Below are 22,443 nucleotides of genomic sequence, written 5' to 3'. Positions count from 1 at the left end.
TTACCAGAACAATTCCTTCTGTTTGGATGGAGGAGGAAATCCAGTGATGGGTGTTAACTCCTATCCACCAGCGGAGGCAGAACTACCACTGGGGGAGTTGACCACTCAGTGTGTAAATACTACAGCTGAAGGAAACCAAACCCTAACTAAAACAGCGGGTATACAGAAGAAAAGGGTTACAGGAACACGGGTCAACCATCTAAGGGTCTAATTCATCTAGTAAAGGGAAAGATCTGTCCTAACTGACAACGCAAGTCATTGCCAAGGTGGGTCTGGATGTCAGGTTCAGAGCGGAAGTGAACTTCACATAAAGTCCAAGGTTCTGCTCTAATACAGACAGAGGACGCAGTGGTGTCCTGGCAGAGCTGGACTCCATTTTCTCCACTACGTAACTTGCTGTCAGACATATCCTTTCTAAAAGGACGCTTTGATAGAGGCAGAAGATAAGCCACCAGCTGCAATGAGTTTTTGGCTCTGCTGAAGATCAATGGCCAACAGGTTTCAGGGCAATGATATGTTCCAAATCACAACTGATGGGTGGGTGGAAAGCATTAGACTAGGCCGCCTTTGTTTTTTAGAGCTCTGAAAATATATACAGTGGTACCTCAGAAGTTGAACAGAATCCGTTTCATAAGTCCGTTCGACTTCCAAAACGTTCAGAAACCAAAGCGTGGCTTCCAACTGGCTGCAGGAAGCTCCTGCAGCCAATCGGAAGCCCCGTCAGACGTTCGGGTTCCAAAGAACGTTTGCAAACTGGAACACTCACTTCTGGTTTTGCGGTGTTTGGGAGCCAAAACATTCGACTGACAAGGTGTTTGGGATCCAAGGTATGATTTTATCATCATCCTGGTCATGAACAGGAAGGGGGATGGGGAGTAAAGATCTGTTGAAAATAGCTCTACGATTTCCTCAGCACAAGCTGTGGACATCCCTGCAATCTCAGTGGAAACAGGAGAAACAGGGAGCCTTCCTCTCCTGGTAGTAATATGAAGCATTTCTGCAAGTGGATAGGAAGAGTACCCATTACTGTATGCTGCCATTTGAGTGAAAGCTAAAAATGTGTCTGTCAAGTACAGATCATCACTACATTTCCCCAAGCTTCTTTGCCGATACCAAATAGAAACACTCTCTTACCTTTGCTTCTGGCGTTACCACTGGCTTTGGAGGAAATTGCACCTCTGTTGCTTTCAGAATTGTGTTCTCCTGCAGAATATCTTGTTGAGACTGGTTGTGGCCAAAAGGCTGGGGAGGGGAGAGGGAGAGAGTGCAACATGCACATATTAGAACACGGTCATTATTCACATTTCAACAAGAGGGATCCAGTAGGTTTCACAGAAATGTAGCCATTTTTTTTATATCAAAAAGCACATTAGGTTACTTTGTGGTGTACAAAAATCTGAAAATGTGTACAGTGGTACCTCGGGTTACATACGCTTCAGGTTACACACTCCACTAAGCCAGAAATAGTGCTTCAGGTTAAGAAATTTGCTTCAGGATAAGAACAGAAATCGTGCTCCGGGGGGCGCGGCGGCAGCAGGAGGCCCCATTAGCTAAAGTGGTGCTTCAGGTTAAGAAAAGTTTCAGGCTAAGAACGGACCTCTGGAACGAATTAAGTACATAACCTGAGGTACCACTGTAATGGATTTTTGCTTAAAAGGTAGCAAAATTCCAGTCTGAACATGTTCTCAGTCAGGAAGTAAGATTTATTCATACCATAGAGTTTCCGATCACTCAACATGCATCCCAGTCATTGCTCCTTACCAGTTTGCTTCCCTTTCCTTTTCCTACAAGCATCGGATCTCTCACTTCCCAAACCACCCCATCCCAAATCAGTTGGCAGAACCTAGAATATTAATTAAATCAATGCTGCATTTAGCAGGTGCAGTGCTAAGGTAAAATGACTGGAGGAGAACAAGGCAATATTGGCCCATCTCCAGGTTGAAGGTTGGTGACAAAGGAGGGCATTTTCAGTTGTGCTCCTCATTTGTGGCATGTGCTTCTCAGTGAGCTCTGCCTGATATTTTTATGGCTCCAGGTAAATACATATTTTCCCCAGGAATTTGATAGACTAAAATGATGTTTATAATTCATGTGCTTTTTGTTGTTTGATAGTATAATATGGTTGCCTGGAGACCTTCACATAACAAAAATTAATTATTTAATTGAAGTTATAAAAGCTCTGTTTCCTGAGCACTGGAGCTTCTACTGAAGTTTCCTTGCACACGCTGAAAAATTCCTTCAAGTCATGACAACAACAAATGTGCTTAAAAAAATTAAACCAGAAAGCTTAAGTGAGTCTCAGGAACCTGAACTCTGTGCCGAAGACACCACAGAATTCAACAAAAAACTCAGTTTGCAGTTATGATTCAATAGTTCAGTAAATTCAGCAGCAGTCAAATTATTTTGCTTACCTTTCTGCCATAGAGGCACTGGTAGAATATTACTCCCACTGACCAGACGTCAACTTTATTTGAAATCTTTGGAGGCTCTTTCCCAACCACAAAACACTCAGGTGGTAAATACCTAGGGGGAAGAGAAATTAACAGCTGCAGACTAGCCATATTCATTTATATAGAAATCCATATATTTCCTCACTATCGACCTTCCATGCCTCTGAGTAGAAGTTACCAAAGGAGTGAACTCCATATTGCCAAGTATGGCAGTCATTTACAAGGTTGGAATCCTATTGCCACCCAGAGTGAATGGGACAACCCAGTCAGATTGTTGTTTTTATTATAATTATTAGTGTTGTAAGGATGTATGGATTATATTTCTTGGTGGTGTGAGAAGCAAGCACTTGGAAGAGCTGTCCACCTGAACACAGTTTTTCAAGGTGGGCTCCACCATAGGTGCAGGGGCTCTTCCAGCAGCGTTTTCCCCTGTAAAAAAAAATATGACTTGGCCCACTCAGCTGAATAACCTGTTCTTCACATGCTACGATATTATGGGTAGTTCAGTGCAAGAAACAGACCAGGGAACTCACCAGTAAGTGCCAGCCCCTTGCGATGTCAGCTCCATGCCATCGACTGAATTATAACTGTCATCATCCATGATCTTTGAGAGGCCAAAGTCAGTGATCTTAATCTCGCCGCATGCAGTACCATTTACCAAGAGGATGTTACCTGGAGAATAAAAAAACAACCCAATTTTCTAGGTGAATATGCCCATTACATTTTGCTGCTGCTGAAGCAGCAGCCTGTTCCAAATGAGAATGCAGAAAGAGGTCAAATACACTTATTTATTTTCAGCCAGGATGACAGACCACCTCCAAAAAGTGACCTTATCAGAACCCCACTCTCCTAAACAGTAACAGAGTGGTTAGGGTTCCTCTGTTAAGCCTAAGGCAACCATCTCCCATCCATCGGCCTTCTCCCACCCCCTGTTTAAAACATTTACCCATAATGCAACATGACACAAGCAGAGCACAGGAATCAAAATTGCTCTTTGCAGTTGAAGGCTCTGACATGAACACAAAAACTTAGGAAGAACCCCTGTTGGATCAGGCCAAAGGCCCATCTGGTCCAGGACTCTGTTTTCGCAGTGGCCAAGCAGATGCCATGGGGAAGACCCCAAGCAGCTCCCGAGGGCAACAGAATTCTCCCACTTGCAAATTCTCCCAACAGTGGAGGCAGAATGTAACTTCTTCCTATCCACTTTCTTTACACTATGCAAGCACTGCTATCATGTCATTTCCACCCCTGCCTTTTTTCTATACTGAAACGCTTCCCATTGCTGTAACTTTTCCTCACAGGAGTTGCTCCAACCCCATAAACACTTTGGTTGTCTTTTTCTGAACCTTTCCCAGCTCTGCAATATTCATTCTCAGGTGAAGTGCCAGAACTGTACACAATATTCCAAGGGCTACTGCAGTGTAGATTTGTATACCGATATTAAGATACCGACAGCTTTGTTTTCAATCCCTTTCCTAATGATTCCAAGCACGGAATTCACCGTTCTCAGTTGTCACATACAAGTCAACACATTTGCTGAGCTACCCGCCCAATTCCTGGTCAGTCGCCACCAGTTCAGACCCCATGAGCTTATACGTGAAGTTAGAATTTTTCACCCCAATACGAATGTCTTACATTGCTTACACTGAATTGCATTTGCCATTTCAGTGCCCATTCACCCATTTCAGAGATATCCTTTTGGAAGTTCTCACAATCCCTTTTTGTTTCAACTACACAGAACTATTTGGCATAATCAGCAAACTTGGGTACCGCACCGCTCACCCCCCTAATTTAGAACATTTATGAACAAATAAAAAGCACACATCCACTTTCTACATCCTTCCATCGAGAGAGCTGTTCATTTATTCCTGTGCTCTGCTTCACATTCCTTACCCTGTTACATATACATGATAAGATCATGCAATTATGGGCACTGGAAGCTTGCTTATTACACAACCAATGAACACGGCAATTCTCACAACAGAAATCTGCAGCATACAGAGTGCCCTGCCCCACTTTCTCGTGCTGTGTTCCAGACCCACTATCAACATACCTGGCTTGAGATCATAGTGAATAATGGGTGGCTTGATTTCATTTAAATATTTTAATGCGTTCACAATCTGCATGATAATAGACCGGGCTTCCTTTTCAGTCATTAATTTGTGCTGTTTCAGGTAGAAGTCCAGATCGTTCCCCTCACAGTATTCTAACACTGTACAAAACCTGAAAGAAGTGACGTCAAACATATATTATGATATTATATCATATATCATGATATTATAACAGTGCTGCAAAGTCTCCTCCCTTTCTATCTGCAGGAATTTTGTAGTTGCAACTAGGGACTGGCTTGTAACAAAACACCACTTTCGTCTCACTGTGATAGGGTTACACCAGTCAGTTATCCTGGGAAAAAATACTCTTAACTTATTTCAATTTGTTTAATTGGGTCAAAGGTTTTATCAGAGATTTAAGATCTTGTTCTATGGGACTTCCGGGTTGGCGCCATCGCCGAATGGCGGACTCCCTCCGAGCTCCGGAGGGAGTCTGCTCGGCAGGGGCTGGGTCCTACCGCGCCGGCGACGCGGGGACCCTTAAAAACCACGGGCACGGAGCCCGTGGACATGGGGACTCGGCTGGCACCGCTAGCGCCCTCCCGACTCGTGAAGGAGCCTTTTTAAAGGCTTCGGATCGGGTGCCGGGGAGTGGCGTGGTGCTTTGAGTCTACCGCTTCCCCTGCCGAGCGCAGCCGCATGCCATTCGACGGAGAGCGCTGGCTTCTTCCATTGGAAATTCGGACTATCAACAACAACCCGTGAGTAATTGGGAAACTGGGTACAAAAGGAGAAAAAAAGAAATTTTTTTCAGATTCGGCACGAGCGGGGGTGATCTAAAAAGGGAGTCAGTCCCCCCCGATTGTAAACATTCTAAAACAAGGACTGGGTAACCAAGATCGAAAGAGAAGTTTATTGCTGATAAAAATCATTAATTCCACGATGGGAAATTACAAGAATTGTGCTGGAGGAGAAGAGTGGAGGGTGAGAGGGAAAATGCAACCCCCCCTGGGAACGGGGCGATTCGTAGAGCCTGGCGAAGAGAGACGGAGACTTTGACAGCTGTCAAAGTAGCTGTCAAAGTTGGAGAATATAAAGAGGACTTTGTTACAAGGATTTTGCTGGCTAATTCTGTTACAATTTGACATAATATGGATATAAACTGTCGGAAAATAAGGAACAACAAATTGACTTTTGGATTAGAGGATACAAAGTTACTGCAATCCCCCTAGAGGGGTTTCGGGACATTACAAGTGGTCGTACGTGGAAAATTACTCTGGGATTGGCACAGGACTTATCTTCTGGGAAAGCTGCAAAACTGAAATAGTATTTTGTCTACAGAGGTGTTTACATTAAAAGGAGACAATAGAATTTTCTATTGAAGAAAGGAAGGGACTGGACGTAAATTTTTGTTCCTGAATAACAAACCTCTGTAGAGATACCAGATCTCGGAATAAGAATGTTTTAGCAGCTGAACAAGACAAGAAACCTGAGAAAGTAAGGAATAAAAAGAACAAAGGACTAACTACGACACGGAAAGAACAATGGGAGGAGCAACAAAGACCAAGGAAATTAAAGGCCTCTATTAGACTGGATTTTTGGAAGTTAAACATCATGAAAATAAACAAATTAAAAGAAAACCGGCAAGGTGGAAGGGGAAAAAATTTGGCCATGGACTTGAGACCTCCAGGCTGACAACATATAGACTGATGGACATGGGGAATTCAAACCGGGGAAGGGAGGGGGGAGTTTTGGAATCCAAAGGCTATATAACCAACTTTTTGAATTTACTTATATTTTTTATCTTCTATTTCTTTATATAACTTTTCTATATTATGGTATTTTGATTTGACATGTTTTTAAAAAAGGGAATTCGTGGAAGGAAATTGGGGCAGATCTTGGGGAAAAATCTTTTTTCTTTTTCTGTTAAAGATGAGGGGTGATGGTAAGATTGTATAATTTAAATTGGTTAATGGGTTAAGCATATTAAGTTTTAAATTGGGAGTGAGAGCTTGTGGAACCAAATTAATGAAAGGGGAATATAGTCGGGAGGGGGAGGAGGGAGTCCTAGAAAGAAGGTAACGAAAGTAAGGTTTTAAATATATTTCTTTCTTTTCTATCTTTTCTTTTCTGTTATATTGGAAACTCTAATAAATATGATTTTTTTTTAAAAAAGAAAAAGATCTTGTTCTATGGATAAACAGGAACTTTTCAATTACCGATTTACATCCTGGCCTTCTTTCCAAGGCCTCAAGGCATCACAAAACTGAATCCATTAAAAGCAGCATTTATAATTTAGACAGCAAAGTAAATTAACACAATAAAATCACAAACCAATCTGCAATTACAGCATTATTGTTAACTTTATTTTGACTGAAAGAGTGTCATTTGTTATTCCTAATGGGTCTGGTGGTTTGAATGTGGGAGAGTTTTTGTAATTTTTGTAATAGTTACAAAACCTGTTACAGCTTTGTTTCCCTCCACACACACATTCAGTCGTGGCAGTTAACAGGGCGGCAAGGCTACAGGATGCCCTCTGCCCCGTTCAATTCCTTGCTGTGTGGGAATTCGTCCCACACTGAAAGGGAATACATACTAGGGAGTGAGGGGTACCCTGAACAACACAACTCATCTCTTTTATAGACCCCTTTGTATTCTAAACCCTTGACACAGAATGTCTTACATGACACACGCCCCACTTTCACGTTGAGCTCTGAGCAATAAGGAGACCCAAGATTCCCAAGAACAGTCATTCAAGTAGCCAGTTTTACCGCAAAATTGCAAAAAGAGCAGCACTTACGAGTCAGTGTCCAGCGAGAAATAGTCATACAGCTTAACTATACGAGGATGATCCAGCTCTTTATGGATTCTGTATTCTCTACATGCATGCCTGTAACAACAAGGAAAGCGTCCTTATTTAATTTTCTTATTCTCAACTATCTACCTAAACCTTGGGGCAGTTTACAATGACAAAACTTTTTTTAAAAAAAATCAAACAAATGAGACCTAACATTTTTGTAAAATCACTAGCAATGGACATTTTGACCACCAAAACCCAATGCTATTGCACAGTTGCATTTCACTATATTTCTAGCAGTAGCTCAGGCAAGAGAATATAACTTCACTGCTCTGGACCAGGGTTGTGATTCCAGGACAATGAGGAACCTACAGAGATGCTGAAGTGTAACCTGTTCTTTTTCAAGCGTCTTTTTCTCTGCAGAGTCCCTAAACATTCTGCTCTTATCCCTCTCCTTTTCCAAAGCAATTTCAGCTCCCTTCAAGTCTTGCTCCTTCAACCATTTATTGTGCTAACACGGGCAAAAATTAAGGCGTTTTTGGGGTTCACAAGAGTAGAACCACCAGCTGTTTTTCAGACAGAAGCAATGAACCTCTTTTACTAACCACATTTTCATTTTAGAAGTTATGCCTTTTTTTTTAACCCCCCCCCCCGGCAGTTCAACATCCAGAGTTACTTACTTGTGGTAGTTCTCTTTCTTCTCATCCCTCCAGTTTTTATTTAACTGATGGATTTTTACTGCTACATATCTCTGTTCCGTTAAATCAAATGCCTGGAAGATGAAGGAGAAAGTTGATTCAGAATACTATCAGAGCCGACACCTTGACCCTAAACAAATTTCACTTCCTTCCATTGAGGGAAAAAGTCAGCAATTCCAAATTACCGTATTTTTCGCTCTATAGGACGCACCCGACCATAGGACGCACCTTGTTTTGGGGGGGGGGACAAGAAAAAAAATTCTCCCCCTCTCTGCTCAGCACCCCTTCAGCGAAGCGGCAGGAAAAACGGAGCCCCTTCCATTTCTCCTCCCGCTTTGCTGAAGGGGCGCTGCACAGCTCTCCCTCTCTGCTGAAGCCAGGAGCCGCCTGAAGCCTTTGGGGCACAGCGGGAACTCACGCTGCACTCCAAAGGCTACGGGTTCCTTTCGCTGACCCGAAGCCTTTGGAGCGCAGCGACCCCTCTCGCTCTCCAGGCTTCAGCAAAAGCAACGCGAAGCCTCCGGAGCACGGGGGGAGCTCTCCCTCTGCACTTCAGAGGCTTCGCGTTGCTATCGCTGAAGCCAAGGAGCCTGCATTCGCTCCATAGGACGCATACACATTTCTCCTTCATTTTTGGAGGGGGAAAAGTGCGTCCTATAGAGCGAAAAATACGGTAATTTTAAACGATTTTGTGTGGATGTTGAACATTTTCTTTGAGACACCCCCCCATAGTATTTTAGTAGGCAAATTGCTTCATGCATAATGCTGTTCCCTAATCATATTCTTTTTGTCATTAAGGATGTGAATTTCCCTTAGTATGCTTGCTTATAATGCAATTGCTCCAATATGAATGCATATATATGAACGTACATGAGTGTTTGCAAGTTCATACGAATGCATTTATAAACCTGGCACCTCCAAAGTGAGATGAATATGATTCAAATTTAAAAACACCCAGTTGTGATAAGCACATGAATGTGCCCCTTATCAATTCATGCTGAATGGTGAGGATCTCGGGCAGAGCTCTGTCCCACCTTTATTTCTTGAGATGCCAGATAATTAAGACACTGGCTTCAGAGTCATTTTATCAAGGAGTCAAATTAGGACAGCCAATCAGCCAAAGGAGATCTAACTTACCTTATATACTTCACTAAATCCGCCTCTGCCCAGGAGATGTAGCAACAAGTACCTGTCATTTAGTGTTGGGTGGTCTTTAAATCTGGAGAGGAGAAATTATTTTATTTATTCATGCAGCACCTGTAATATCACGATCTTCAGCTGAATAACTCAGAATAGTGATTATCCTGGGTAAAAGGGAGTTTCTCTTGGTATTGAGCCAGGTATACTAGTTCTCACACAATCTGTAACCCAACAAATTGTAGAGCTATGCACCTTTTAGATTTACATGCTGCTTGGAGGAACTACAGCCATCACACAACTGGTGAGTGATCAGGAGCTTTGAGATTACGGCAGTAGGGCACCTACAAGAGCAGGGAATACAGAGACCTGTATTTTGATCATATCAAATGCTGCACTAGACGGTGTGGCAGGATATGCGTTACATCTCCAGGGAGATCCACTATGGTCAGCCAGCCACATGCAGCAGGTGAAAATGTAAAGGGGTTAGAAGAGCTTACTACAAATCTCAAACAGATACTGCATTTGTTAATGATAGGTCAAGCACAATCTAGAATGCAAGCTCCTTTTTTGTTTGCTGATGTTCCCCTGTAAACATTTATGACACCATATTAATACTAAAACAGCTAGCACCGAGTTGGCCCGTACAGCATTAGAAGTTAAAGATGACAAGGAAATGATGTCTTTAAAATTGTTGACTACCATGAGCTATTTAAAGAATCATGTGGGGACATTAAACTGAAACAAACACAACCCTAAGGGTGCAATACAGAACCATCCAAATTTCTTCAGTGCTTTGCTTGTTAGACATATCACTCTGTGACAGACACCAGAGTGCTGGAGCCTCTCTCTAATTGGCGACAGAGTCAGCTAGCCACAAAGGGGGGAGGAACAGCACGGGGGGGGGAGAATAAAAGGAGCAGTTTTTGAGGGAGTTTGATGGGGCTGGATTTAAGATGATAGGGCAAAGGTTCAGGTTAAGAGATAGGGTTTGATTGGATTTGTGAGTTAGGGAGTGAGATAAGGAGAACTGGTTCACTGAGACTATCCATAGCGAGAGGACAGAGCCTCGCAGCTTGGATATGGAGACTGGGTTGGGGGGTCTGGGAAAGGTATACAGACAGGAGTGTTCTGGGAGGGCTGTGACCGAACCGGGAGAGGTAGATCTTGTGGCAGGGGGTTAGACTCGATGGCCCTTGTGGTCTCTTCCAACTCTATGATTCTATGATTCTATGATTCTATGATTCTATGAATACAGGCTACCTGGATCTCAGTATAGCCAGGAGGGGAGAGTTCTTCTAGGTACTGAAGAATCCCGGACCATTAACAAGGGATGAGGTGATCCCTTGGGTCTGTTATACAGTGGTACCTCGGGTTAAGAACTTAATTCGTTCTGGAGGTCTGTTCTTAACCTGAAACTGTTCTGAACCTGAAGCACCACTTTAGCTAATGGGGCCTTCCGCTGCTGCTGTGCCGCAGCTGCGCAATTTCTGTTCTCATCCTGAAGCAAAGTTCTTAACCGGGGGTACTATTTCAGGGTTAGCGGAGTCTGTAACCTGAAGCGTCTGTAACCTGAAGCGTCTGTAACCCGAGGTACCACTGTACTATTAAGAAGATCTCAGGTGTGGGGTGGTTAAGAGAGTAACAGAGGAGACATGCTCCTTGTTCATGAACCAAAGTATTAATCCGCTGCATTATTAATTGTTGGTATTAAGTGGCAAGTCCGCTACACACACTTAAGCAAAAAAGACATATTGTAGCTATTTGGTGCCTTGTCACTTTGGGTAGCTCTCTCATGCCCAATACTCACTGTGAATTATCTTCATTATGTATCCTTTTCAATTCCCTGATATGTAGATTTCTAACCCTCTCTAACCGCTCCAGTTCTGCCTGGATCTCTGCTTCTTCCTACACAAAGAAAAACATCACTTTAACAGCTATACCAAAAGTTAAATTTAAACTCTGTATACCTGACGAAAGGAACGTGTTTGTCTTGAACAACAAAGCAGTTACAGGAAGGGGAAAAGTTAAGCATTTTTACAGATTCTAATGATGTTCAGAAAATGTACATGACTACTATGGCTTTCAACTCCTAAACTTAAGGGTTATATCTTGTTCCTCCCTGTTGCCCCCTGCTGAGATGATTCAATGTGAACCAGAGTTATAGTAAGTACACCTTCCATCTCAATAAACACGCTTTTCTTGTGAAACAATCCTCAGGCCTAGACTTTTACTTCTCTGGACTAGATGATAGTGACATGCTCAGCACAATCAGGGCAAAATGACTCAGGAGATCAGTCCTTTGTGGACAGAATACAGCGCTACTAGAATAGGATTGTCTGAGCAGTGTGGAAAAGCTCTAGTCTACAGTGGTGCCTCGCAAGACGAAAAGAATTCGTTCCGCGAGTCTTTTCGTCTTGCGATGTTTTTCGTCTTGCGAAGCACGGTCTGTCGCAACTGCGCCTCTTCAAGCGGCTTTAAAAAAAAGCGCAAGACGTTTTTGTCTTGCGAAGCAAGCCCATAGGGAAATTCGTCTAGCGAAGCAACGCAAAACCGAAAAACACTTTCGTCTAGCGAGTTTTTCGTCTTGCGAGGCATTCGTCTTGCGGGGCACCACTGTATTTCACAGCTACAGGGCTAAGAACTGAGGCACTGGAAAGGAACAAATGCCACGGACAGTTCTATTTCTTATTTCATTGCTGTGGGAATCAACCCGTTCAAATCAGTGCTTTTCCAACAGTGTGTTGATCAAGCTCATCTGATAAAGAAAAATGAGACGATCAGTAAAAAGAAAACAAGCTTCCCCTGAAAAGACCTTGCCCATCGCTCCCAATCTTCTCCTGCAATGTGCACAAGCGAGAATGTTGTTTATAAGAGCTAGTATTTCGGACACTTCAAGAGGTGTTAGAGTGCTTTGGGATTAATGCTGAAGAGTCATACAGACACAAAACACAAGATGGCAGCTGAAACCACTGCCTCTCTGAAGTCATTTTGCAACACAATATTTTACCTTTTTAAGATGTCCTAGCCGGAGTTTGAAGATTTCCTCCTGTTCATGATATTCTGCTAACGTTAACCTGCACGTGCACAAAATAAGTGGTCCAAAAGATTACTCTGAAGAACAAATAGCGGGATAAAGGCAGGTGACAAAAAAAAAGACAGGCCTGGGACCCATTCCTGTTTTTACCTTTTCATTTTTGTAACACTTTACTGGGGTTTCCTATCCCTACTGAATACAGCAGTCAGGCCACTGGTTCAAACACAGCCCAATATTGTCTAGTATGACTACCAGCACTCAAGGCAATCAAGGGAAGTGTGTTTCCCAGCTCTGCTGTGAATGTCTTAAAAAACAACATCAGAGGTGCCAAGGATTGATGGTGTGTGCTTCACTTAAAAATCTTATGCTCGATCACTGAACTAAGTCCCCTCTCCTCTTGTGCTTGGCATCCATCACTCTGCCCTTCCAAGCATTAAGGGACTGCCCCAACTAAGGCTCCACACTTACTAGGGCACAGGTGAGGAACCTCTCTCACCCATTGCCCAGGGATGCATTCCTTTGGGGTTAATGTGTAAGAGGCCAAATGCCAGCACAGGGTGCTAACACCACCCCAGACATCTTATCTATCTATCCACCCCCTTCCTCTCATTCACACAGATCCTCCGTCTTCGATTTATTTCCCTCACCCATCTACAGAGAAACACCCCCCACCTAGCAGATGTTGCTCTTTTAAGGAAGACCCACAATGTAGCCCTTCTAAGAAGCTGCCTGACTCTCCGTTATTCTAAGTCTCCTTCATCTGCTTCACTTCAGAAGTGCTCCCTCCTCGCCAAAAGCACTTGATTTTTCCACTTCCTCCTCCAGGCTAATCACTATGTTTTTCAAAGAACTTTTGCATCTCACTCTGCAGGAGAGGTGCTGAACAGAGGGACACGGGCAGATTGTAAGGACGTGGTCCTGAGTGTCATTAAACTGAGCCTTTACTAGGCAGAGTACAATATCTGTCTTGCCAGTTTTCGTCCATCACTTTATGAGAAAGGGCAATACTGTACAGTGGTACCTCCAGTTGTGGACTAAATCCGTTTCAAGGTGCCGTTCACACCCCGAAAAGTCCACAACTAGAGTGCCTCTTCTGGGCATTTGCGCGGCACAATCAAGCGCTTCTGCACATGCGCGAAGATCGCTTCTGCGCATGTGCACGTGGCGAAAATGCCACGTTCGTAAGCTGAAAGTCTTTAACAAGAGCGGAACGCAACTAGAGGTACCACTGTACTTACTTTGCATGATGTGGAATTCGGTGTGTGTACTTGCACAAACAGAAGTACCTTTTCCAATAGAAGCAAGTTTGTGGCTGAGGCAAAGCCAAATATTAACAGCAACACTTTCAAACCAACTAATTATTTTAAAACAACAGGTGGACTGCAGAAAAAAGGCTCCAATAATTTCGTATGTTTTGGGGAGATCTACTGTGGAAAACCTGAGAACTTCAGCCATAAGCTATTCTCTGCATTTCAACCGACTCATAGAAAGCAACCTGAATTTTTTTCTGCAGCACTTACGTTTCATTTTCTGCTCCATTTGTCTTGTTTTTACGCTGCTTCTGCTCATTGGTTGCTGGAGGGGCCTGCCCCATGGCAGGTGGCTTCCGCTTTGCTAACATTTTCCGTTGCCTTTCTATCTCTTCCCTTTGGGAATTTATCCTCTCTTGTTGCCTAAACAAAAGCAGGACATGCACACAAATTAGAGAACAAAATATAATACATGACACAGAGATAGAGTTAGATAAGAATCTTTATTTGCGTCAACCATCGGCCATAGCAATAAAACAACAATACGACACACAAAGAATAAAACTAAAAAGTCAATTATATAAAATACATTTTAGGGGACGACAAAATAATAGTAGCAAAACATAACGATAATAATAGTAAAATCCTAGGAGAGGAATCTGGGCGACGACGCTAATGTCACTCAGGTAGCAGCTCTCAATCTCATTGCTCTCTCGACAAATTTGGCAACCTTCTCTGTTGTCGAGCCGTTCTGGTCGGCCAGGAGTGAGAACAGCTTGGCTTCGCAAGAGTGGCCCGGGATGGCAGACAGGAGCGGCGCGATGGTCTCGTCCCTGAGATCTTTATATAGGGAGCAAGACAAGAGGACGTGTGACACAGTCTCCACGCAGCCAGCTCCACAGGGGCAGAGCCGGTTCTCAAATGAAGTTCCTTGATATCTACCTTCAAGAACAGCCGAGGGTAACATATTTAGTCTGGCCAGTGTGAAGGCCCGTCTGAGTTTTGGAATGGTTAAGGTAGACAAATAAGGTGCCCGAAAATCAAAGTGGGAGGGGGGCAGATAAGCGTACCAAGCACTAAATTTCTTAATATAGGCCAGATTATTTTGCTGCTCAATATCCTTCATGCGCTGAACAATAATAGTTTTTGCCTTGGGGAGACCCATTTTCAAGAGATGCTGTGCTTGGAGGCCACATATAAGTAGTTTTTGATGCACTACTTTGGACCACCGACTTCTATGTGCATCTCGTGCTACTAGAGGTAGTAGTCCGGATGGGTTTAAATTTAAGCGAAGCCAATAGTTAAATGTTCTTAACCAGGTTCGGGTTTCGACGGAGAGGCGGCCAGTCTCCAGCCGTAGGGCCGCATTTGGTGCACATGGTGGAACGGCTAGAATCTGTCTTAAGAATTTAGACTGGACCGTTTCAAGTGTGCGGCAATGATTTCCTGTCCAGATTTGGGCCCCGTAGAGTAATTGCGCCAAGGGTTTTGCTTGAAAGACCTCCAGAGCTGCTGGGATATGCCTGCCCCCTTTCGTAAAGTAAAAGCGAGACAGTATTTTGGCGCTTTGAGATGCTTTTTCCCTAGCATATTTATGATGGGCCTCCCAGGCCCCTGTTGACTGGAAAACCACTCCTAGGTATTTGAAAATTTTGACCTGTTCTATTGGCTGATTGTCCATCTCCCATCTATGATGTCTGTGTCTCCTAGCGAAGACCATCACTTTGTTTTTTTGGTGATTAACCACCAATTGATCTCTCCTGCAGTAGGCTGAGAATTCTCTTAGTAGCCTTTTGAGGCCTACTTTAGTTCGTGATAAGAGAACCGCGTCGTCCGCATAGAGGAGTACTGAAATTGGTTTTTCGGCCAGTTTGGGGGCATGAAACTCCGGGGATGTTAGGTATTTGACCATGTCGTTTATATATAAGTTGAATAAGGCCGGTGCTAAAATACAGCCCTGCTTGACTCCTTTGGTGGCTGGTACAGGGCCAATTAGTTGTCCATTTACTGAGGTTCTTACATATAACTTGGAGTCTTTATATAGGCTTTTTATCAAGAATAGTAATCTTTTATCAATGTTGGTAACATTGAGTTTAGCCCAAAGTTTGACTCGTGAGATCGAGTCAAAGGCCGCCTTCAGGTCAATAAATGCTGCGTATAGAATCCCACGTGTTTTATTGGCGTATTTATCAATGAGATGTGCTAAAACGAAACAATGGTCTATTGTTGTTCTGCCCTGTCTGAAGCCGGCTTGCTCCTCTGCCAGAACTGCCTCCGTTTCCATCCAGTCAATTAGTTTGATGTGGAGGTGTTTGGCATACAATTTGCTGGGGATAGTAAGGAGGCTAATGGGTCTATAGCTCGCTGGATCTGCCATAGGACCCTTTTTGTAGATTGGGATGATTACTGCCTCTGTCCAGCAGCCAGGGATTATGCCTGTTGAATTGATGTATGTGAATATTGACGCCATTAAAGGAGCCCACCAACTGATGTTGTTCTTCATGAGCTCTGCTGGAATGTGGTCTATGCCCGGGGCTTTGTTGTTTTTCAGTTGGGCAATTAGGTTCCCCACCTCCTCTATGGAGACAGGAGGCCAATATGGTAAGTTCTCAGAGTAGGCACTTGGATCATTGTTCTGAGCTTTGTCGTCGAAGAAGAGGGTTTGGAAATATTTCATCCACTCCTGGGGTTCTACAGTACATGTGGGACCAATCTGCTCTTGGCCCAGGAGCCCCCTAATGGTACGCCAGAAGGAGGTTGAATCTTTCTCATTCGAGGCCTTCACTAAGTCACACCAGGCCAATCTCTCAGCTTTTTGTTTTTTTGCCTTTAATAGCTGTTTATAGTTTCGTCTTAAATCGATGTAAGCCATAAATAGCAAGGGTGCTCCGGTGTTTCTGTAGTTCCGGTAGGTTGATCTCAGACGTTTCCTTGCTTGTCTACACTCCAAATCAAACCATCTCTCTTGATCCTTTGCCCGCTTTGTAACAGAATTAAGTATCTCAGTTGTTAGAAAGGTCTTTAGTCTTGCTAATAACTCGTTGAACGAGTCCATGGCCTTTCCCCCGGTATTAGCTGATACAATGGCTGTGTAGATGGTCTTCACGTCTTCCGAATGGAGGAGATGAGTTAGCTCTGTATTGAGCATAGGGCATGACACAGAGAAGTGGCTCATCTTCTGCATTCCTGGGCAAGCATATTAGAAGCGTTGGTTTCTGGTCATATTTGCTACAACATACCATATTCTATGTTACAGAAAACATACAACCCTGAATTTTTGCAATGTATAAAACTTGGGACAAGTGACAGTGATGCAACTGTTGTGATCACATGAATACCACTCTATCAGGAAGGGGGCAATGGCAAGTTTTATAAAGGTGTGATGGAGGCCTGCACATGCCTTGACTTACTCTACCAAATCTGCAGGTTGTCACCTGCTACTCCTGGTTTTCACCCTTATAATACTGTATATTTAAGTGTTAGAATGCCTCTTCATGAGGCAGTGTTTACCGGGGCATCTACTGATCAGTGGTAAATACAGGTGTATCTCAACATATATTTAAGACGTGTTATTGTATATGCAGTTCTACAGCTCATGGCTTTGTGCAGCAATACTATTACTTAGCAAAGTACACCCCTCCCCCCCAATAAAAACAATTTAACAACTTTGTCCGGATTTTGGAAATATGGCAACCCTATTGCTAAGTATGTCACCTGCCCTGAGTCCTGGCAAGCAGGGTTCTTTAAAAAAATGTACACGTTTTGTAGAAGCACCTTAGTTACATATGGATTCGTGAAAAGGACAAGTCAAGTAACTGCCTGTACACTTTGACGCCATGAGAAAAGGCAGAAGTTGCAGTTACGGCACTTACTTGATAAGGTTCTGGAAAGCGTAGCCATCTGTCCACTGCTCAGTGTAAGACGCTCCATGCCGCACCGTAGCAAAGTGACCCAGTCTCAGCCGATCCTGCATACTCTTATCTCGACATGCCATCTTTTCCTGCTTTGACTAGGGAGAGAAGGATAGTATGAATCAACGCTGCTACAACTGGGGTTCACCACACTGCTAGTCAGTCAATGAGGACCGAAAATATGAATGATTCAAAGTTTAACACTCCTCAAGCGTACAGTGGTACCTCGCAAGACGAATGCCTTGCAAGACGAAAGAGTTTTCCGTTTTTTGAGTCATTCCGCAAGACGAATTTCCCTATGGGCTTGCTTCGCAAGACGAAACGTCTTGCGAGTTCTTGCGAGTTTGTTTCCTTTTTCTTAAAGCCGCTAAGCCGTTAATAGCCGCTAAGCCGCTAATAGCCGCCAAGCCGCTAATAGCCGTGCTTCGCAAGACGGAAAAACCGCAAGACGAAGAGACTCGCGGAACGGATTAATTTCGTCTTGCGAGGCACCACTGTAGAAAGTAGTCTGTCATGTGCAAACCTGTGGCCTGCATCTGGTCCCTTACATGTGGCTTAGCAACTGGTTCTCTGTAAAGAAAGAAAAAGGGCTACATACACACATTCAAACCAAAAGTGCTGCATGCACATGCCTGGGAGGGAACAAAATGGGAGATTTCCATGAAAATGAATGGTAGCTTACAGCCTTTTGAATACAATTCAAGCCAGGGCCTTTTAGGCCAGAGCTGAAGGAGGAGAAAAAAAAGTGGCTCTTTATCCATGCATTAATTCTAAACAGCAAGAGATGTTCTCAATGGCTACCCCACTGTAATAAATGTCACAGCCCAAGCCACACTGTCTTCCTGATGCAACACAGCCTGGTTTTGAGGTTTGGCAAGTTTCATTGCTCACCTCTCTAGTGTTGTAAATGCCATTAGAAATTTGACTCCACAACCCAAAAATAACTTTTGGTGATGAAAAGCATTTGTTCTAAATGCACCTCCATGTGACAAGGTCTGAATTAGGATTTTCAGTGGGTCTCCAGGATATAGCGGAGGTCACTAGGAAGGGGCATACTCAAAAGCAATGCTCATAAAAGATGTTGGTAGTTATACTACAATAAAAATTTGGAGGGGGACTGTAGCTCAAAAGCAGAGAAAGTGTTTTGCAGAAAGTGCCAGGGTGGACTCAAGCCGATCTGACTCAGTATAATATAAGTACCTTTGCATGCATGTCCATATGAGTATGATAAAACAATGTCCTCGTGGACCCAATACATTTGTGCAATCCTTACTCCGATTAATGTATGCAAGTTACAGCAGGATACAAGTTCCAACAAAATGCACAGAACTGAAGGGCTGGGAGGAGAGAAGAGGGCAAAGGTGAGAAGGTTGTAAAGGGCAATTAGGAAGCCAAAACTTACCTTTTCTATAAGAAGCTTCTTGCTCATTGTCACACATCTATTCAACCGTTCTTTGTACTTCTCAAGCATTTTCTGTTGTTCATCTATCTGTCGCCTTAAGTCACAGTTCGCCTGAAAATAGAAGTAATGCTAAGAAGGTAGCCAAACAGAGAACAGCCAAAATCTCACCTGAACGGCATGCAGGCAGAGAGGGAAATGATGAAGATCCTGTAGTTGTCAAAATATAGTACCAGAGAACATAGAAGGCACCACAGTGTTCAACTGTTGGGCCATGGAGGAATTTTAGTCATTTCACATTTGTATTAAGTAGTGTAGTCATAATAATTTTTTTTTTTTAAAAAAGGTTGTTTGAATAGAAAACAAATTCTTCATTGGAATAATCGGGTTCTGCAAGAACATGGTTGGGTGCTTCAAGAAATCCTAGCCCATCTACAATTTAATTCCATTATACTAACAAGTTCCCTATGTTATAGATACATTCTCTCACTTTACATTACTGCTCTATGTGTTAAAAAAAAAATATTATTTTTAGTAGAGTTTACAGGTGTACTTACTCTCAATAGGTCATCTATCCTGCCTTCTTTCTTCTCCAGGTCAGAGTTCTTACTGTTTTCTAGTGCAGATATTTTTTCTACCGTGAGATCAGACTGCAGGAGGAAGAGGGAAAGAGCTCAATGTGAAAAATCACCCAAAAGGTGATTGGGTGTTTTAGGGACAGAAAAGCATGTCAAACACTAGTCTTTTGTTCCTTCGTGACCAGTGAATGGAACAATCTAAAATTATGGAGAAATTGTTTTCCCTTACAAAAAGCAAACCAAAACATCAGGCAAATGGTACAACCGGAGCTGAAATCTTTTCACATCTGTCATAAAAGCCTTCTCTAGTCCCTAAGGGGGGAAAAAGGGCTGAGATTTCCTAAGTGTAGCAAAGCTGGCAGAACTCCATTCTAATCCCAGTGATGCGGGGTCATGGGGGGGAAAGCAAGCGACAAGCCATACAGGCCGGGGAACCTGCGGTCCTCCAGATGTTAACCCCCATTAACCCCAGACAGCAAGGCTAATGGTTTGGGATGGTGGGAGATTTAGTCCACCATCATCTGGATAGTTGCAGGTTCCCCACCTCTATCTTAGGGCACAGTTTGTATTCCCTGAAGCTTTGTGGGGAAAACAGAATCACACCACTGTCGCTCAGCACACTAAATCTATAAAGGGTATGAGAGGCAAGGTGGGTAGGATTGTGTGTGGAGCTGACATGCCTTTTGCAGACACTGCCTATGAACATTTTAATCACGCTCCTCCTAAAGCGTGTTACATCCATACAAAATGGTGTGCCTTTGAGCAAGCCACTTTCCCCTCAGAAAAGCAGCCTACCTTTCAGGGGGTATTGGGTCTCTTTCTACCTATTTTAGGTTGGTCACCTTTTCAAAATGTCACACTGCCACAAAGCTTAAAAACTGAAACCACGGGTGGGTTTCACAAGATCCTATCGTCTTCAATGAGAAGATCAGAATCTGGGATTCTCGTTTCCCTGAAAGGCAGCTTTATCCACTAATACCAAATTCCCCCTCTGTTATATAACCAGAAGGATGAGTTCTGGGCAGCTGTCTCACCTGCACAGTGCAATGGTGTAGCCCCAAAGGCTGGGGACCCCTCCTTGCACATCCCAGACTCATCTACAATTTAAAGGGACAGATGCACATGGGATCCTCAGCAGAAAAATCCATCTGAAAGGGTCCTAAAAGTTTGAAAGCCATCATTTTATATGGTTGCCCTAATCAGAGGCCTCTTAGTACAAATAGGAATTTTGAAGAACACATGGAAATCCCATGTGCAGGCAGATTCTTTCTTTTGGGCATGGTGATGCATGTGTTGGAAACGCCAGATGCAGATCACAGCACTCAGAATTGTTCAGACAGCATGCACCCATTTTGCAAAAGAAGTCAGGGTTGAAGGACAGCAGCATTTTAAAATAAACAAATGAACAGCAAAATAAAAGACAACTTTGTCTACCACTGGGGGGGAAAAGAAGAACATGACAATGGTGGGAGGCTGGAGGCAAGAAAAATAGCATCTCCTCTGGAAATCTGCTGACCAAAACACATTGTTTTGAATAAGCCAACAATATCCCTAAGGCTGAAGGCACTTAGAAGGAAACAACTGATAATGGAATAAACACCAGCCTTCTTCTGGCATAGCTATGTCACTACCTCATTGCCCTCCATTATTTCTCCAATGATATGTGTTTGACTCAAGTAAGATACAACACAGACATTGCAGTATGTTGTCCATCGGTTTTATACCTGTGTCTGTTTATGCTGGACGGAAATCTGTTTTTGGGAGGTGCAGGAATGCTCTGTGTTCCCTGAACCCGTTGAAGAAGGACTGCCTTGCTGGGCCTGCAAGAAAAGGAGTAAATGAAGGACATGGGCTGTAAATTAATAGGATGGCAAAGCATTATGTCAAACACACACTCTTCCCAGCTGTTACCTAAGGTTAAAGAAAGCAATCTTATCTTGCCTAGTTGAGTGCTGTCAATTCTGATAGGCAGCAGGTTTCATATTTCCAAGGAAACAGAATTAGCATCGGCAGTAATAGAGCCAGGGTGCTGCAGGTTCCCTCCCCTAGTAAGAAAGGTAGCTGTGTTTGGGATTTTTTATTTTACAGAAAAGGCGAGTAACCAGTGACATCAAAGAGGATTATAAAGCTATGCATGCCATGGAGAAAGTGGACAGAGAAAAGTTTTTCTCCCTCTCTCATAACGCTGGAACTTGTGGTCATCCAATGAAGATTCAGGACAGATAAAAGAAAGTACCGTATTTTTTGCTCCATAAGACACACCAGACCACAAGACACACCTAGTTTTTGGAGGAGGAAAACAAGAAAAAAAAAAATTCTAAATCCCAGAAGCCAGAACAGCAAGAGCGATCGCTGAGCAGCGAAAGCAGCAATCGCTCTTGCTGTTCTGGCTTCTGGGATAGCTGCGCAGCCTGCATTCACTCCGTAAGACGCACACACATTTCCCCTTACTTTTTAGGAGGGAAAAAGCGAGTCTTATAGAGCAAAAAATACGGTACTTCTTTACACAATGCAGTTCCCACAGGAGGCAGTGATGGCCACCAACTTCAAAGGCTTTAAAAGAGAATTAGACAAATTCATGGAGCGCAGGGCTATCAATGGCTTCTTGCCATGATGGCTATGGTCTCCACTGTTGGAGGCAGCAATGCTACCAAATACCAGTTGGGAAGAGTGTTCTTGTGTTGAATCCTGCTTACTGGTTTCCCATAAGCATCTGTTCCACCACTGTGAGAATAGGATGCTTGTCACTGGCCTGATTTAGCAGACTCTTTTTATGTTCTGATGTTTCAAAGTCTGTCTGATCACATGCACGGGGCTAGGTCCAGATTAAGTCACACTTTATTTCCATAAAATCAATGGGATAAGCTAGTCATGACTAATTAAATCCCCTCGATTGCAATGGGACAAAATGAACAACTAACTACATCTGGACCCAACCTACAGTTAAGATGATTTAAAAAGCACATTAGAGATCATTTCCAGGGAAAGAGCCAAAATGCTTTTAAGAAAATGAATTGTTTGTAAAGTCATGAATGCATTTCTTTGGCAAATGCCTGGGGTCTGGGGCAGTGACACAAAGATTTAGCTGTTGGAGCTAAGAGGGTCGAATGACAACCCTAGAAATGCAATTTGCTT

General features: G+C 43.3%; 1 protein-coding gene across 6 annotated transcripts in view; it reads right to left on the bottom strand.

The window, feature by feature from the left end:
• TLK2 (tousled like kinase 2) overlaps positions 1-22,443 on the bottom strand; it is a 43,912-nt gene that overhangs the window by 3,924 nt on the left and 17,545 nt on the right. For all 6 annotated transcript variants that reach the window (XM_081166314.1, XM_081166316.1, XM_081166317.1 and 3 more), the window contains 14 exons: positions 21,033-21,128; positions 19,288-19,380; positions 18,734-18,844; positions 17,293-17,429; positions 13,691-13,843; positions 12,144-12,210; positions 10,944-11,041; positions 9,134-9,215; positions 7,979-8,070; positions 7,302-7,391; positions 4,504-4,673; positions 2,984-3,122; positions 2,412-2,523; positions 1,135-1,242 (listed from right to left, as the gene is read on the bottom strand). In XM_081166314.1, the coding sequence (XP_081022440.1) occupies positions 1,135-1,242; positions 2,412-2,523; positions 2,984-3,122; positions 4,504-4,673; positions 7,302-7,391; positions 7,979-8,070; positions 9,134-9,215; positions 10,944-11,041; positions 12,144-12,210; positions 13,691-13,843; positions 17,293-17,429; positions 18,734-18,844; positions 19,288-19,380; positions 21,033-21,128 (1,548 nt within the window). The remainder of the gene's footprint in view (positions 1-1,134; positions 1,243-2,411; positions 2,524-2,983; positions 3,123-4,503; positions 4,674-7,301; positions 7,392-7,978; positions 8,071-9,133; positions 9,216-10,943; positions 11,042-12,143; positions 12,211-13,690; positions 13,844-17,292; positions 17,430-18,733; positions 18,845-19,287; positions 19,381-21,032; positions 21,129-22,443) is intronic.

The sequence above is a fragment of the Podarcis bocagei genome (assembly GCF_964188305.1).
Source record: "Podarcis bocagei genome assembly, chromosome: 13".
Classification (NCBI taxonomy): domain Eukaryota; kingdom Metazoa; phylum Chordata; class Lepidosauria; order Squamata; family Lacertidae; genus Podarcis; species Podarcis bocagei.
The sequence above is the reverse complement of the archived record's forward strand: the minus strand, read 5'-3'. Positions and strand labels throughout refer to the sequence as shown.